Genomic DNA, 16,323 nt, shown 5'->3' with positions numbered 1-16,323 from the left:
AAAGCACGTGCCCTTTAAATCAAAATCAATCAACGTATTCTCTTGATTACTAAATTTACTGGGCCTATTGGGCCCATGAAAACCTGAAAAGAAAAATAACATTGTATAGCCGCCATAAAAATAATAAATTTTTTACCTAGCTATACTATAATAAAAATCTATTTACCACCTTTATTTAGGTTCCTTATTAATTACTTTGTATATCTATATTTACTAGTTATATACAAAACCATAAAAAAAAAAAAAAATGCAACATCCCTTAAATCTAGCCTATCAGTTACATGACACCCAACCCCCATTTCCAATAACCCCCCTCCCCCCCCAATCCCCCTACATTTAAGATTCTTTCCTTTTCCAAAGGATTACAAAAACATCTTCTCTCTTTCTTAACAATTACCCAAAAATGTTCTTCGCCACAGTAAGAAATCTCGCTTACCCACTGTTATCCAAAATCTTGCTTACCCAAAATCTCGCCTACCCGTTGTTATCCTCCCAAAGTTGCAAATTCTTTTCTTCTTCCAAAACTTTTAAAATTCAATTTCTCTCTTTCTTACTAATAACCCAAAATCTCTATTTCTTATTGATACAATGCAGACGGAATTCGGAATATTGCTCTAGAATCAAGTTGTGGATAAATTTTGAATCTTGTTTTCTTTTTTTCTAAAATTTTTATTGTATTTGACTTGTATATGATACATAAATACCCAAAACAATACTCGATAGAATAATAATATAATTATAATACTACAACAACAACAACATACCCAGTATAATACAATTATACTATGATTCTATTAAATTTTTAGTATAGAGTTGTGAATGAAACTTGAAGAAGATGAAGATCATAATTGTATCATAAGTTTTCAGATATGTATCGCGATTGTATTATAATTATATATGTATCATAATTGTTGCAGAAATTGTATTACAATTGTATGATAATTGTATATTCATTGTATATTGTTACGAGTAGTTGTGAGTTTGTGACGAATTTCACAGTGTGTATCACAAATATGATAATTATATATTAATTTACTAGTATTCTATTAGGTATTATTTTGGGTATTAATGTACCAGATACAAGTTAGATACAATTGTGATACAGGTATGATACATTTATGTTTTAGGCTTTGATGTATCTGATACAATTTAAATACAATTATGATATAATTATCATATAATTTTTGAATATTTTTTAATAATATAAAGTTATCGGCAATTGTGGGAAGAGAAAAGATGGAGATTATGGGCATAGATTAAGAGATTTTGATGTAAAAAAAAAGGAGAGAAGAGAGGAGAGGGGGAAAAGAGAGAAAATGGTGTAATTGAATCCCTTAATTGAAGGCACTAATAATGGGGTAAAAGCCTTTTAAGAAGCAATGTATACAATTTATAAGAAAAACCTAGATACTTATTAAAAACTACAAAACACAGAGAACATAAGTAAATAAGTTTCTAATATATTATAGTTAGGTAAAAATTCCAAAAATAATAGCCGAAAAATGTATAAAATTTGTATATATATATATATACATTATGTATGTTATATATAAAAATTATACAAGTTTTATATATTTGTTGGCTACCAAATATAAATAATTTCTAGCGCGGGCTAAAAGTGATAATACCCCAAACTGAAATGTCTATAGTTGGGCCTATTGGGCCAAGTAACCCATCTCTTCTCCTAACTCCTCTAAAACCCCAAAGTAAACAACTTTCAACTCTTTAACTCCCATTGCACTTCAGTTTGTCAGAGTTGTTCTTCGTTCTACTTTTCAATGCCTGAGCCAAACGCCGACGAAACCAACAGTGTCGAAACCTCAAACGTAAAACCGACGATAGTTCCTTGTTCTCATTCGGACATAACCGAAAGATCAGAACCAGTAAATGAAGAAATAGAAGATGAAGAATTAAGGAAACTTTTGGTGCCAAAAATAGAAGACCTCCCTCTCTCTCCTCCTTCTGCTGTTGAATCCAACTTCGTCACTTATTTTGCTCCTGGTAATGCCTATTTTGCCTTTTATTTTCGAATACCAAGTTTAAAGTTTTTTTTTTAAAGTAAAGTTTGAAGTTGTATTCTTTTTTTAAATTGTTGTTGCAGATTTTATGAAACCTGGGCATGATCAGTATGTACATCGGCATGCTAATGGGTACTAAAACGTAGTTTCTTTGTACTACTATATTTTCCTGTCCTTTAATTGGCATATTTTTTGTTTGCTGAAATTGGAATTTGGTGATTGAAAGGTTATGTATAATTGGGCTGGCTACGACTCATGTGGCTTTTAAAGATGAAGGGGGAATTAGTTCAGTGGATTTCAATGTAGGGAAGTCTGATCGGAGTGGAATCAAAGTTACTGGAAAGCGAAAAAAGGTACTGCATTGAGCTCTTGTGTTGAATCTAATTTTTTCTTTCTTAACTAAAAACAAGGAAAATTAGAGTCATTTTGAATAAGAGTAAAGGTTGGATCTTTCTGGTGAACTTAAGGTAAATAAAAGAAAAAGATTGCACCTTTCTATTAAGGTAGCATATTTTATTCTTGCAAGTAATTGCAGTTTCATAAGCTATTAGTTGTGCTTAAGACTGCTGCAAGATGAGTGTCTAAAAGTGTTGTTGGATAAAAGTTGACTCTAATAACTTTAATGATTGGCGGAATTGATTTATTGTGATTCTAGGTCATTACTTGTCTTAAGTTTTAAATATGTTAAGTGCTTTTTCTCTTGTAAATATGTCCTCATAATATATTTGAACTAACATAATTCTTTCTTGGATAAAGAAAAGCTAGCAAGTTGAAAATGCTTCGTTGCTTAAGTTTAACAAGTATTGGATTGGATAGCTCCTGGTGAAATATTCCTCAAATTTCTAGTCTTGAAATAAAAGGCTTTGATATTATTGTTAAGTTTCATAGCTATAATAATATTATTTTGTTGCCTATTTGGGAACTTGACTATGGACTAGTTTTTAGAACCTTAGCATACAAAAAAAACTATTTCTCATATGGAATTGCCTAGTCTGCAGTAAATTTTGTTTGTGGATCACCACATTAGTTTTACCTTTTAACTTCAGCGCTACAAGTGATTGGAATATATGACCACACAAGGTTTTGTTCTTAGATTTCATAGCTCTGTGTGTACATGCTTCAGTCATTGTGACAGTATATTATATTAGCTACTTAGCGAACATAAGTCATCATGCTTGTACCGTCATCTGGCACATAAGCACAAAATATATGAACCATGCAGTTAAAGCTAATCTGTTATCGCTTTTGTGCTTTGTGGTTCCAGTTTAATGAAATGAGGTTGCCACTTTGTTCCTATGCAGAATGCGCAACATTTTGAGTCTAATACTGCATTATGTAAAGTCTGCACAAATGATGCTTCATATATTGTGAGGTAGGGGATATATCTTCTTACAGTCCTTTCTCTGACAGGGTTGTTTTTGAAATCTGTAAAAAGATAGTTTTACTCATGTTTTGCAGGTGTTGTGTGAAAGGCTCTCTGTTAGAAGTCAATGATCGGTTAATTAAGCAACCAGAACTGCTGAACTCATCGGTAAAAACATTTAACTTGTGGCCTTGTGCTAATTTATATTTTATGTTACCTCGGATTTCTTACCGTGAGTGCATGTCCTCTTCATTTTTGCTTTTATTTTGTGGTAACTGATGCAAGAATTCATTGCAATTAGCATCATTTGTATTAGCAAAGCTTATGAATTTTTAACTGTTCATTCTCATGAAGTTGATTTGGTTTTCTACATGTCATATACGTCAATATCGTTTATCAGTAGCTGTTTTGTTAAGATATCCAGCCTAACCTTAATCACTTTCCCATGTTTCACTTAGATATCCATTTGATAACATAGTTCTGTTTTAAGTCGTCAAAATTGTGTGTCCATTTTTGAATTACTCCCTCCTTCCAACCTTCTTGGCATTTTTTGCTTATTGAAGGTTTATTTGCGTTAGCTGAATTGAACATAGAGCAGTTCATCTTTTTAACTCAAACTTTAAATGTTTAAAAACCGACACGAGAATACAGTGAGGCACACTTGCATATATGTGCTGTGAAAGAGGGAGCTCATGGTCTGACAATTTGTTTGATCATGAGAAGTAACAATCAATTCCTTGGTCCTTTGCTCAAATGATATACTCAACTTCTTTTTCTACTTCTTGCTATCTATGGTCTCCCAGATTCTAATGCTATCTCGAGTTATCTTTATGTGTTACCGTTAGCTACTCTGGTCTTACACTCTTACTGCTTTGTCCATATTACTTATTTTGTTAGTTCAAAACTGGTTATCTACTTGAAAGCTTTTAATTAGTTATTTATGAGCTCTCTGAAGAGACATATCAATTGGCTTGTTTGTGATCTCCATAACGCTGTTCTCAACAAAAAATGAGAATAGTCCTGACACTAATTAAGAAGGCTTTGTGAATGTATAGAATTTGGCAGCTCATGATCACAATGCTGTGGCAATTGTTTATATTCATGATGATAAAGATCTTGGAACCATCACATTTATTGAATTTAAACCAAATAAAGTTTGTAGGCTGAATTGTCAGAATACAACTAAATGTTTGACTATGCAACTTGAAGGGTGATAAGAATGTTATCAAAGGCGAAAAGCGCAAAAAAGCTCTAAGGTCCGTTGAGGCTTTAAGCGCTTTAATGAAAAAAGGCGCAACTGGAGAAAAAGTAAAAATATGTATACGTAGTCCAAGACTAATAATTATAAGCATGAATAACAAATATATGGACAAAGAAATTGGAAACAATTTACGAGAAAGTGAAATATATATTGTTTCATGTCACCTTTTTCAAGATCACACTCATTGGCAAGGAAAAGTATACGTTAGAGCCTTGATGCGACACTAAAGCGCACACAAAGTGAGGCGAAGCGCTCAACATGTTTTGAGCCTCGCTTCAGAGCTTAAGCGCGCTTTAAGCATGAAATATCTCATCCTTAATTCGCACCTAGGTTTGGTTGATGTCGACAAAAGGAACTGAATAAGATATGCATGATCTTCATGATAAAAGAGAAGTCTTGTTTTGTCTTTTTGTTTCAATAGTTAATGTGTTCCAAGTGACAGTAAGTTGCGTTTCAGTTGATTGTGCCAATTTATGAGATTTTGCTTTCTTGACATCTTCCTCCTCGTATTATAGTTACAATAACACATCTGGTTGAATATTGTTTCCTCGTCTGTAACTTCAATCACAGGCAGACAGGGAAGGATACATTGCAATTATAATGCCAAAGCCCGCAGATTGGGTCAAGGTCAAGGCTACTTTGCTTGGCGCTGACGAATACAGAGAGTTGAGAAAGGATATGTTGTGAACTTGTGATAAATGCGCAAGGTTGCAGATCAGCTCATTGAAGGCAGCATTTGCATGATTTGAAGTTTAGACAGTTGATAAAAGTTTGCTGATTGATGCAGTTCCTGCGATGATTCACTTTCTGCAAGAGAAAGGTCTTCAAAGCTAAACTTCTGCTTTTGGCATACAGAAGAACATCTTCAAAGTTGGAGACAAATGCATTCTTTGGGCACAATGTCCTCATTTCAAGGTTTACAATTTCTCTTAGTTTAACTTAATTAACATTTTCATTACTCTTTTCTGGTGTATTATTTGGATGGCATGGAGTTTTACTTGCCCCATCGGTCCATAATTTCTGTTCAGATATGATTAAATAACATATATGAATTGTTAATATATTAGTGTAACATGTCTAGATGATAGTATTGCTGGAACTAGGAAAATGAGAAGAATCTGAACTTGCAAAGTTAACTAGAAACACAAAGTGGAGAAAATCCATTATTGAAGATACAAACACCAAAAAATTGCCAAACAAAACTGGAGAATCAAATTTATGATCTCAGTCTGTGTAGTCATTTTCATTCAATAAATTGCAATAACTCATCTGCTGACCATTTCTTGTAAAACCATCCTTCTTGATCTGTTTATAGTGAGGAAACACAAGCAAACATGCTCTTCAAGTTCTTTCAACTGTTCCATAAAACAATGTTTGTTAATACTGAAATCCCTTATCACTTCCTTCAACATATCAGCATTTTTCTTTTTTGCACACATATCAGCTACAGATCTATCATGCTCAGTTTCATCATATAATCTCCTCACAAGCCGACTCATCGTATCAAAGTCATTAATCAATATGTACACCCCTTTTGCTGCTACATCAAGTTGTGCTATTAACATTTCAAGTGAACTTGAACTTATTGCCTTTTTATCCACTTTGAATCTTTTCTTGAACAGCTTAAATGAGCAAAATACCAATCCAGGTGCAGCTACAATACAAACCATACTGTGAAGAACTAAGACCAACAAAGCTATTAGTATTCCAGTATACCCTATCGCGATACTAATCCCAAATACCTTCTTACAAGATCTCAAGAATTTCATCCTCCTTTTAACTCTTCTGAATTGTGATGTCAGTTTCTTAAGCAAAACATCGTGCCCTTCGCGTGTGTCTAGAAACTGTACTCTGTTAAATACTGAAAAGGGGTTCTTGTAAGAAGCAAATGAAGCAAGTTCTCTATATACATCATAACAATAGCTTGAATCTGGCTCCATATTTTTCATTAGTCTAATAACCTTTCTAATTTTCCTATAATTAGCTCGGGTTTTTTGGACACTTTGAAGTAGTAACTCACAAATTCTGCATGCTTCTGAGGTAATATCAAAGTAGTTAACAATAAGGGGATGAAGTTGACATGATTCAGGAATTTCAACCAACACTTCTTGACAAGGTTCAAGTAAGCTTTTAGAGAGATTGATATCAAGTTGAAGAGAAGAAGAAGATGAGAATAATTTATGATTATGACCTAATTTTCCACTTTCTAACTGTTCTTGAACTTTATTGTACATTTCTACGTAAGAATTAGTTCTTAAGGCTTCAACATACTCTTCATTCACATTTGACTTGTTCACCAAGCTACCTGAACCGTCTTTCCCATTTCTACCTGAAAAAATATAGCCGACAGCAAAATCAAATCAACATTTTAGCAAACGAGTTTAATTAAAAAATTTGCGAATTGAAATACCAATGAACTAGAAACAATGAAATTCATAAGCTTTACGAGTTGAAGTATCCATGAAACTATAAAATTCTTAGAACTAAAAAGATTGAATATAACAACAAAGATATATATGACGTAAATTTCAAGTAGAAAAAAGAAGAAAAATTATTGAGAGGAAGATATATATATATGGAATTACTCACGTTGCTTTCTGAGAGTCGATTTCAACTTGGACCAGAACAATTTTCTCATTAGATGCATATTGTTGAAAGAAGGAGAGTAATATTAATACAAGCTCTGAAAGCAACTGATAATCTCTTTATATATATGACTTCTCTCTGTTTCTTGAAAAAAAGCAAAGTTAAGCTTGAAAAGGAAATTGGTGACTTTAAAGATACATACATTTATATAACGTTTATCACACGTTTGCGTCTCCTACACTTTCTCCATCTCTCTACGTATATACATTGAGCAGAGTAACTTCTTTTCTTTTTCCTTTTTTCTTCTCTGTTTGTTCGAGAGAAAGAAGGGTCAGGTTTTCACGTTGACGAATAAAACAACGTGAGTTTTATATGTAGTCTATGAGTTTAAATTGTATAAACCTAAACCAACAATGTAAAAATATATATAAAAAAAAATACGGATCTGGTCATCTAAAACATAGGTGGATCCAGAATTTAAATTTTATGAGTCCAAGTTCGAAATTCTACCACTGCTCATTTGATTTACTGAGTTCAAAATTCATTATTTGTACTTATTTAGTCTATTTTTAGCATATTTACAGGATTTGAACCAAAATTATTAGATTAGGAGGAATCCTAAATTTGTATATTAGGTCGGTCAATCTCTTATTCAAAAAATATCTACAAGTAACTCTTCTTACAGAAAAAGGGATTTTAATCTTGAAATTAAAGCATGTTAACTACTACAACATGTAAATGTGATCTAATTATATAGGATAATTTTACATTGTTGATGTATATAAGTTAAACCCTTCCAATAAATTATGGAAGCTACTTGTATTTGCATTTTAAGTGTCTTAGATAATAATAAAAAGTAATTTTACAGTATTAATGAATAGAAGAGAAATTCTATTCGATGAGAGCAAAATATTTGTTCTAGATTGTGAAAAGAGATTCAATAGTCTATGTAATTTTATTTTTTAAGCTAGCAATTAGCTGAAATATTAATATTATTTTGAGGGAAAAAATTAATCGACGTAAAATAAAATGAGGGAAACATCAGCACACGATTGTGGATGATATTAATTGCTACATTATCAAGAAAACAAAAAATTATGATTAGAATAAGTTACTGATAAGGCCTAAAATTTACTAATTAATGCATGAGTGCCTTGTAAATGATGTTTTTTTCTTCCTTTTAGTTAGTTTTCTATGTTTTAGTAGGGAGACACATCCTTCTAATCACAATTAGGTAGTGATTATGTTTGAAGATTTCCTAAAGAAAGACGGAGATTTTTTGAAACGCTAGTTAGTTAGTTAAATACGTGAACTTAGATGAATTTCTATTTCTTTCTTGGAGTCCACGTTTAACCTTCTTAGAGATAGGATGTCTCCATCTCTTTAGCTTGGACTTAGTATTATCACGTGAGACAACATGAATTTAGTTATTTTAATCTTGCTTACTTTTTAACTTGGTACATTCCCGAATTCAAGATTTAAACTTTAAAATTTTAGTATTGAATCTATTATATTTTTTAAATTATGCTAATCTTGCTTACTTTTTAATTGATGAGGTGGAAGAGAAAGTGCATAGTCAACACACACATAATATTCATTCGATATCTAGTACTCGTACTCACTGATTCCATCAATTCGAATTTCCGATTCCTAATTAAAACCCATTAAAAAGGAGAATACTACTATGAATTTCTCCATATTCCTAGACATGTTCAAGTTCTTATATAATTGGAAATCAATTGACCAAAATCAGATTTTATATATGATTAATTAATGTAGATTTACTTTAATTATGTTTGTAGGTTATGCAGATTTGGTATTGAAATAGTAAAGGTTTCAGTACATAACCGGTGAAGGTAACGGTAAATGCTAAAATTATGTTAGATTGGAAATAAAATACTGTGCGATTCTATCCACAATTTAAACGTATGCGTTATATTAGGTAGACTAACTTCTTTTTGTCCTTTCTCTCTTTTTAAACCCTTTTTATAATATTTCATTTTCCTTGATTTTGTCATACGACAATAATTAAGATGTCAATCTTCGAGAATCCTCGTAAAAACTAATTCCAAGTTCCAAATTTTGTACAGTCAAACCTCTTTATAAAAGTTTCGTTTGTTCCGAGTATTTTTGGATATCATAGCGAAGTGCTGTTATAAAGAACGTATATTATAACATAACATAAAAAATGGTTCCGAAAAAGCTTGGCTTTTATATAGAAGTGTTGTTATATAGGGATGTTATTATAAAATGATCTGACTGTATAAGATAAGCGTAATACGCTAGCACCCGTTTGACCATATATTTTGGGCATATTTTTTCAATTTCTTTTTGAAAACACTGTTTGTAATATGATTAGTTTTTGGAAAAAAAATTGAATTCTTTTCAGGTTCCCAAAAAAACTAGTTTATGACAGTTTTTAGATGAAATTAAAATTCTTCCACGCAAAACTTCAAGTCTTTTTCAAATAAATTGATGCCCAAACACAACTTCAACTTCTAAAATTATTTATTTTACAACTTTAAAAATTATTTTTTCAAGTGCAAAACTTGACTTAGGCACAGTGTTTATTACGATTACCACAGCCATCAAATAACAAAGATCCCAAGAAGCCAAGGGCCATGGCCTTTTAGTTTGTTATATTTTAATGTTTTATTTTAATCGACAAACTCTTCATTTGATCTTTCACTCAATGCATCAGTTGGAAATCAAGAAAAAAAAAGAAAAGAGTTATATAATGTAAGGTCTGATAATTAATGGAAATTATTAGCTGAGTATCTAACTACAATCTATGCAAAAACTGAAGCGTATAATGGGAATTAATTATAAGCGTTTAAGTAAGGTAAGCCATAGATTCTATTTTACAGTTATTGCTTTGAAACAAATAAGGAAAGGATTTGACTACAATCTTTTGCAAATACCTTTTCCTTAGGTAATTAGATATTATCGGATGAAAAAATGGTAACTAAATATTATTATGACATACTAGTTACATCATCAATCACTCACAATTAATAATAACTATATCACAAAGAAAGACCTAAGGAGTACAAAAAAATTAGTACTCCATCAATACATGCTGAGTTCACTAAGCATGATATTAAACCCTAAAAAACAAAGTTAATTAGAAAGAACACAAAACATTAAAAACCATGATTATATATAGAAACTAGACCACATTTGATCTGTTGCAAAGTTTCAACAATTCTTCAACAACTTCATCAATCTCTTCATCTCCTTTGACTCTTATTGTTTCATTCATTTTCCTTGCTTTTGCCCTAATGGATTCTTCCCTTTGGTCCAAAACAACAAAATTGATAACTTGAGCTATTTTTTCTCTATCAAGTTTACCATCTTTGTCTCTAACAACTTCCAAACCAACCCCTACTTCTTCCACAAGCCTAATATTTAATGGTTGATCAAGATGCAGGGGCATAGCAATTATTGGAACGCCGAGTTTCATACTTTCCATAACAGAATTCCATCTACAGTAACTCACGAATCCTCCGATATTAGGGTTTCCTAATATTTTTGCTTTTGGTGCCCAATCTTCAACTACCATTCCCCTTTCCCCTACTTTCTTGAAAAACCCTTGTGGTAATGCTTGTTCAAGTTTAATTTGAGTTTTTCACCTTTTGGAAACCTCAAAACCCATATGAAATTAACCCTACTTTGCTCTAGCCTATGAGCAATCTCTTCCCTATCCTCTTGAGATAGGAAATATTCACTTCCAAAAGAAACAAAAACAGTTGACCCTTTTTCTTTCTGATTCAACCATGTTAAAATTTGCGAGTTTCCATCTTCACTTGTTGGTTCTTGAACAAGTGGACCAACGGGGATGATTTTCTTCTTAGTTAAACTAGATATATAATCACAATATTTACCATTAATTTCCTTAAAACCCTTGATCAAAACAATGTCAAAAGATCTCTTAAAACACAACTTAACACTAGTTTTATCTTTTTGTTGTTGCTCAATAGGCTCCAAATCTTGATTTTTGAGCATACGTGTCAACTCATAGTCACGATAATAAATAGAGGAAAAGGGAAATTCCATATTAGGGTACCTGAAAGTATGAAACATGTAGGAAAACATGGTTGCACTGCTTGTGACAAATACAACAGCTGGAATATTTTTTTCCAATGCTAGCTTTGGTGCCCAAGGCTGAAGCAAATCGTAAAGAAGTAAATCCGGTTCTACGTTATTGAGAATTTGGCTGAAAATTGGACGAGACTTCGCGAATACTTTCTTGAGTGTGGACATGAGATGGGGTGGGAGGCCATTGGTGGTGTGGTAATGAGGAGGAAGATCGATCGGGAAAAGATGGAAGTCGAAGTTCAACGAGATGAATTTTCTCAGTTAAGTTTTCGTTAATAAGCTTTTGTTTGATTGAAATGAAATTTGCAGGAGTTGAGCATAAGAAAATAGTGAAGTTTTTTGTGATGAGCTTTTTGGCTGACTCAAGAAATGGAGAAATGTGTCCATGTCCTAACCATGGAAACATTAAAATATGAACAGGTTTTTGGTTGAAAATCTCCATTGAAGAGTCCATGAAATTATTTTGGAAAACTCTTTTTCACTCTTTAATTCTCTATTTTTTTAGGCTAATGTCGTTGAGAAGGGTGATGTTGTTATGAAGAGAGATGTACAATTTATAATGGATTTAATTGTTATAATTATGTTAACTTTTCATATAAATGGAAAATGGTTATAAAGGGATATTAGGTTTTGAGAAAATCACATGCATTTTCCAAGTTTTGTGATATCTTAATCTTTTATCTCGTGTATCCTTAAATCCTAAAGTAAAATGTAAAGAGAATAGTTACGTTATTCAGGATATATATGATTCATCAACAAACTCTTCATTTGTTATTTCATTTAATTAATTAATGCATGACTTGATCTTTCAAGGGGAAAAAAGGAGTTATAGAATGGAAGGTCTCGTGATAAGTTAATGGAAATTCGGTACGAACAAATTTAGTACAATAAAGTGGGGGAATCATATTCGTAACGCTAGGAATAAGTAACTTAATTTAGTTGATTAGCAATATTAGATAATTCCTCTTTTATACATATTTACTTTTCGAAAATACTACTATATGAATCGAAAAATCCAGTTCTTTAAATCATTAATTAATATTTCAAATTATGAAGAGATAAATTAAACAAAGAAATTTAATGCATTTTTCCTTCGGAAGTAAGGCATGTGTGAGAAATACTATTTAGATTTAGGGCGTGGAACTTTGGGGGGGGGGGGGGGGGGGGATGAACCTCCTTGCTAAAATATTGCATTATATAAGTATTTACCCGTAAAACGGTATAACTAAATTTGTTGCGTGGTTTATAGACAAGTGAACTGATTTGATCCCAAAATGATAAATAAATTAAATGAAAATATAAGACCTAGCGTTGAAATCGAAAGAAATAACAAACCTAGTTCCGGGAGCAAGGTTTCCGAAGACAGCGATAAGAACAGTACTAGACAGGAAATAAAGTTGTGTATTTATCTTGATAATAAAATGTAGCATAAGTTTTGTCCGAGATTTCGTATCTTACAATGGTTATTGAAGCCACTATTTATAGCTATATCTAGGGAACAAGATCCTAGGATCAAGCCCATCTTAAATGACAATAAAGGGGGGTCATTGATGAATATGTAACGGCAGGTCATGAATGCCAAATTCTCTACAACAGCTGCATATTTAATACTGATGAACATTCTTCATTAAATGCCATCTGGTGAAAAATATTCATTTGCTTCCGTTGACTGTATTCCCTTCGGGATCTACTCGGTACTAGCCGAAGCTATTGTCCTCGGTCCTGGTTTCCATTCGATTTATCTTCCGTTTGCCTCCGGTTCCACGTGTCACTCAATCATTCGAGCATTTAATATAAATTAATTTTACACTATACAGATAGTTTTCCTGTTTTTCGGTGGCACATCTTTGTGTCATCAGAAAGTTGTTGAAGATTCCTTTCTTGGTGGAAAATTTTCTGAACCATTTTGAGCAGTTTCTGACGCTTGATAAGACGCACGTCTCCTCGCATTTAATACTCCGAACACGTGTTACCCCACGATTTAGCAATATTTTTATCGGTTCTCGAGGTAATCATGACCACGATTTTAGCCGACTATACCTTTACTTATACGCCTCATTCTTCTTCTTTCACTTCTAACAACTTCATAAGCTTTCTTTACCTCTTTGCACTTAACTTCCTTTTGCTTTCATCTCTCTCTGATCTTCTTCAAAAAGCTCTATCATCTCCTTATAATTATGGCTTTCCCTGCTAAATATTCCAAGAACTCTAGTTTTCTTTTCGGTGGAGGCCCGTAGAAGAGAAAAGATAAGGAAGTTGATGCTGATGTTGATCCTCCCACGGTGAGCACCATCATACCTAAACATCCGAACACTGCCAAAGATTTCGAAGAGAAGTTCCCCACTTCAAACCCTCGAACTTGGGCTGTTGGTAAATATCCTTCTTTTATTCGCCATTCCAGGATTTCTGCTGTGAAAGAGGATTGTGACTGTCATGCCCTAAATATTATTGCTCCCGACCTGGTAGAGTGGGTAACCTTCACTAAGAAGGGTTTTATATGTTTACACGTACTCCTTCACTTTGGGCCCATTCTCATTGAGCGGGGGACTTGACCCCATGATTTTGGAATTCTGCCACTGATATCAAGTCTGCTTGGCACAAGTAGGTCCCTCTGTGTGGTGAACGGTGGCTAGTCTGTAGCGATTGTGCTTGGAAAGGATAGAGTCCCTCACCCTAGCACATATGATGAACCTCTACTTTCCCAAAATCTTCCGTTGGGGAATAATAAACTTCAGCAAGCGTGGACACCATGCTTTGCTTATTAGCATGGATGATAACAATGACCATGAATGGATGGAGCAGTTTGTCATCATTGCTACCAGGGATATAATCACGGCCACAACTCCATCTTTCCCCGAATCTTCGAATCGTTCACGTAAGTTCAAAATTTATCTCTTTCTATGAAAAAAGGTTGTTTCATGTCATTGCTAACCTTTTTTCTTCCATTATTTCAGCTACTCGGTGGACACTACCAAGGGTTGAAGGCATGGACCGATAGGTTCAGAAAATTCTGGACATCACTACGCCAAAGACCCGCCGGTCGAAGGAGTTGGCCCCCAAATACAGGTGGAAGACCAAGAACTACGGTAAACTGACTCTTCATTTCATTTTGCCTTTATACATCAGAAAAACTGTTAACCTTGCCTTTTTGTTTGATTTAGGGCTCCCACAAGGTTCTGTTTCATGCCCTAAGGAGGATGTTTTGGCCGATCCCGTAGAGGCTGCGAGGTTATTGCATGAGATTCTCACTAGGACCAGTGCCCTCGAGTCTACTTTCGGTGCAAGCGCTTCTTCTTAGAGTCCCCAACCAGAGAACAAGCAACCAAAAAGGCGTCGTTCTTCCTCGCCCGAGGGTAAAATAAAAAAGTAAAGAAAATCACACCCGAGCCAGCCGCAACCACTATAGTTATTGATGATGATGGGGAGACTAGTGATGAAGAGGCTTCCTTCCAAAGAAGACAATGATCTTCATCAGCTCAACAGAATGCTCAATCTGAAGAGCCTAAAATCCCAACCGATGGCGAGGTCTGAGCGCTCTAGGGAGAAATGGATTTAGTGGAGAATGTTGATTCTCCCTTTCCGGTCCCAGTTGTTGCTCCCCGTCCTATGAGGTCGGATACCAGGCCTCTTTTGTCTTTGGTTGGTGAGAAACCTACAAACAACATTGCCTCTGTCACAGCTGCTTCTCAACCTACAACACCATCAACTTCATCTCCTTCCACATCAGCTGTGCGTTAATCACCACCAACTGCTACATATCCTCCCTCGGCCATAAATGCGCGAGAGGAGGATTTCCCTCCTCCCCAGTTCCCTGACCATGGGAATTTGGGGCACAACTATTCACCCCCTTCTACAGATCCCAAAGGGGGAGGAGCGTATCTCTCTCTCTCTCTCGGTCTCAAAGGAGTGTCACCTGCTATCCAGGCCGGTGGAACTTGCCAACCATCTAAAGCCGTTGGCTTCAGATAAGAAGAAAATATACCCTCTTTCAGGGGAGTGTATGTTGAAGAACACGATGCACAATGTAGCAGCGGTACCGTACTTATTCTTTTACTGCTTGTTTCTATTTGTCTTGTTACAACATGGTTTCTGACTTTGATCTTTGTTTCACATGTCAACTTCCTTGCTTCTGAGGGTCTTCGGAGATTGATCCTTGACAAAGAGGGACTTATGTATGAGCAGAATCAACTGTTGACCGAGAGGAATCAACTTGTCGCGCACCTCCCGGTGCTAGAGGCGAAGGCTGCTGAAACGGCCGAGCTTGAGGCTCGGTTGTAACAGAGTGATCAAGAGATGATGAATCATAGTCAATAAGCCACCCAGATATATGCACAACTTCAGGATGGAAAGGCTAGGTGGGTTGAATCGCAAGATGCTGTTCTTGCTGCTACCGAGCGCGAGTTTGCGTCCAGTGACGAACAAAATAATTTGGAGGCAACTTTGAACTCCAAAGCTAAAGAGGCTGATGCTGCCTAGGAGAAGCGGTCCCGGATGGAAGATAGGTATAAGAAGATCATGGAACAAAATAAGGTTCACATAACTACATTTTGTTATCTTGATCTTAGCCTCAGTGCCATGAGAACCGAGAGGGATGGACTTTTGACCGAGGTTGATAGGCTTAAAGCAAAACTTCAGCACCAAGGGGATTCTTTCATTATTGAAAAAACACACTCTATGTACCATATGAAGAGGAAAACCTTGGAAGAGGCCAAAGCGGGCATTATTGATATCGACGATGAGATCGCTAAGGCCCGAACGCTAGAGTTAACTGCTCGGGAATGTCTCCCTACTCAGCCTGATGCAACTGACTCTTCTAGTGCTAGTTTCGGGTTTTTGGGAACCGAGGAGGAAGTTTAAGAGAATAACGATAAAGGCCAAGATCATGCACCGGCGGTAGATCCGCCTACTTCTCCCCTGGGCGTAGATGCCTCTCTTTCCCCGAGTTCTGGTGGCAACAAAGTTTAGCCTTTCTGCTTTCTTTTTGTTGTTTTCGTTTT

The 16,323-nt window shown here is 34.7% G+C and overlaps 2 protein-coding genes and 1 pseudogene across 3 annotated transcripts; 1 reads left to right on the top strand and 2 right to left on the bottom strand.

Moving 5' to 3' along the window:
• Positions 1-1,714: 1,714 nt before the first annotated feature.
• LOC104099813 (uncharacterized) lies at positions 1,715-5,706 on the top strand. Of its 2 annotated transcripts, none has more exons than XM_070200288.1 (6): positions 1,715-2,001; positions 2,102-2,150; positions 2,245-2,371; positions 3,320-3,390; positions 3,477-3,549; positions 5,217-5,383. In XM_070200288.1, the coding sequence occupies exons 1-6, from the start codon at positions 1,779-1,781 to the stop codon at positions 5,241-5,243; spliced, it is 570 nt and encodes a 189-aa protein (XP_070056389.1). In that variant the 5' UTR covers positions 1,715-1,778; the 3' UTR covers positions 5,244-5,383. The 2 variants fall into 2 exon arrangements, with proteins under 2 accessions (XP_070056389.1, XP_009605220.1); XM_009606925.4 differs by having other exon boundaries at positions 1,716-2,001; positions 5,213-5,706.
• A 73-nt stretch (positions 5,707-5,779) lies between these two features.
• Positions 5,780-7,389, bottom strand: LOC104099814 (UPF0496 protein At1g20180-like). Its single transcript, XM_009606926.4, has 2 exons — positions 7,232-7,389; positions 5,780-6,971 (listed from the first exon to the last, which is right to left on the bottom strand). Exons 1-2 carry the CDS (start codon positions 7,287-7,289, stop codon positions 5,908-5,910), a joined length of 1,122 nt encoding a protein of 373 aa, XP_009605221.1. The 5' UTR covers positions 7,290-7,389; the 3' UTR covers positions 5,780-5,907.
• Positions 7,390-10,311: 2,922 nt separating this feature from the next.
• On the bottom strand, positions 10,312-11,861 carry LOC138910700 (UDP-glucosyltransferase 29-like; annotated as a pseudogene).
• Positions 11,862-16,323: the final 4,462 nt, after the last annotated feature.

The sequence above is a fragment of the Nicotiana tomentosiformis genome, chromosome 4, assembly GCF_000390325.3.
Source record: "Nicotiana tomentosiformis chromosome 4, ASM39032v3, whole genome shotgun sequence".
NCBI classification, from domain to species: Eukaryota; Viridiplantae; Streptophyta; class Magnoliopsida; order Solanales; family Solanaceae; genus Nicotiana; species Nicotiana tomentosiformis.
This window is presented reverse-complemented; position numbering and strand designations above follow the sequence as displayed.

What these genes read in the sequence shown, in the direction of transcription:
- LOC104099813 (XM_009606925.4), top strand. Translation starts at nt 1,779, where the DNA reads ATGCCTGAGCCAAACGCCGACGAAACCAACAGTGTCGAAACCTCAAAC. An exon ending in GATGCTTCATATATTGTGAG is followed by an intron (nt 3,391 to 3,476) that starts GTAGGGGATATA and finishes CATGTTTTGCAG; the next exon opens with GTGTTGTGTGAAAGGCTCTC. An exon ending in CAGAACTGCTGAACTCATCG is followed by an intron (nt 3,550 to 5,212) that starts GTAAAAACATTT and finishes CTTCAATCACAG; the next exon opens with GCAGACAGGGAAGGATACAT.
- LOC104099814 (XM_009606926.4), bottom strand. Translation starts at nt 7,289, where the DNA reads ATGCATCTAATGAGAAAATTGTTCTGGTCCAAGTTGAAATCGACTCTC. An exon ending in ATCGACTCTCAGAAAGCAAC is followed by an intron (nt 6,972 to 7,231) that starts GTGAGTAATTCC and finishes ATATTTTTTCAG; the next exon opens with GTAGAAATGGGAAAGACGGT.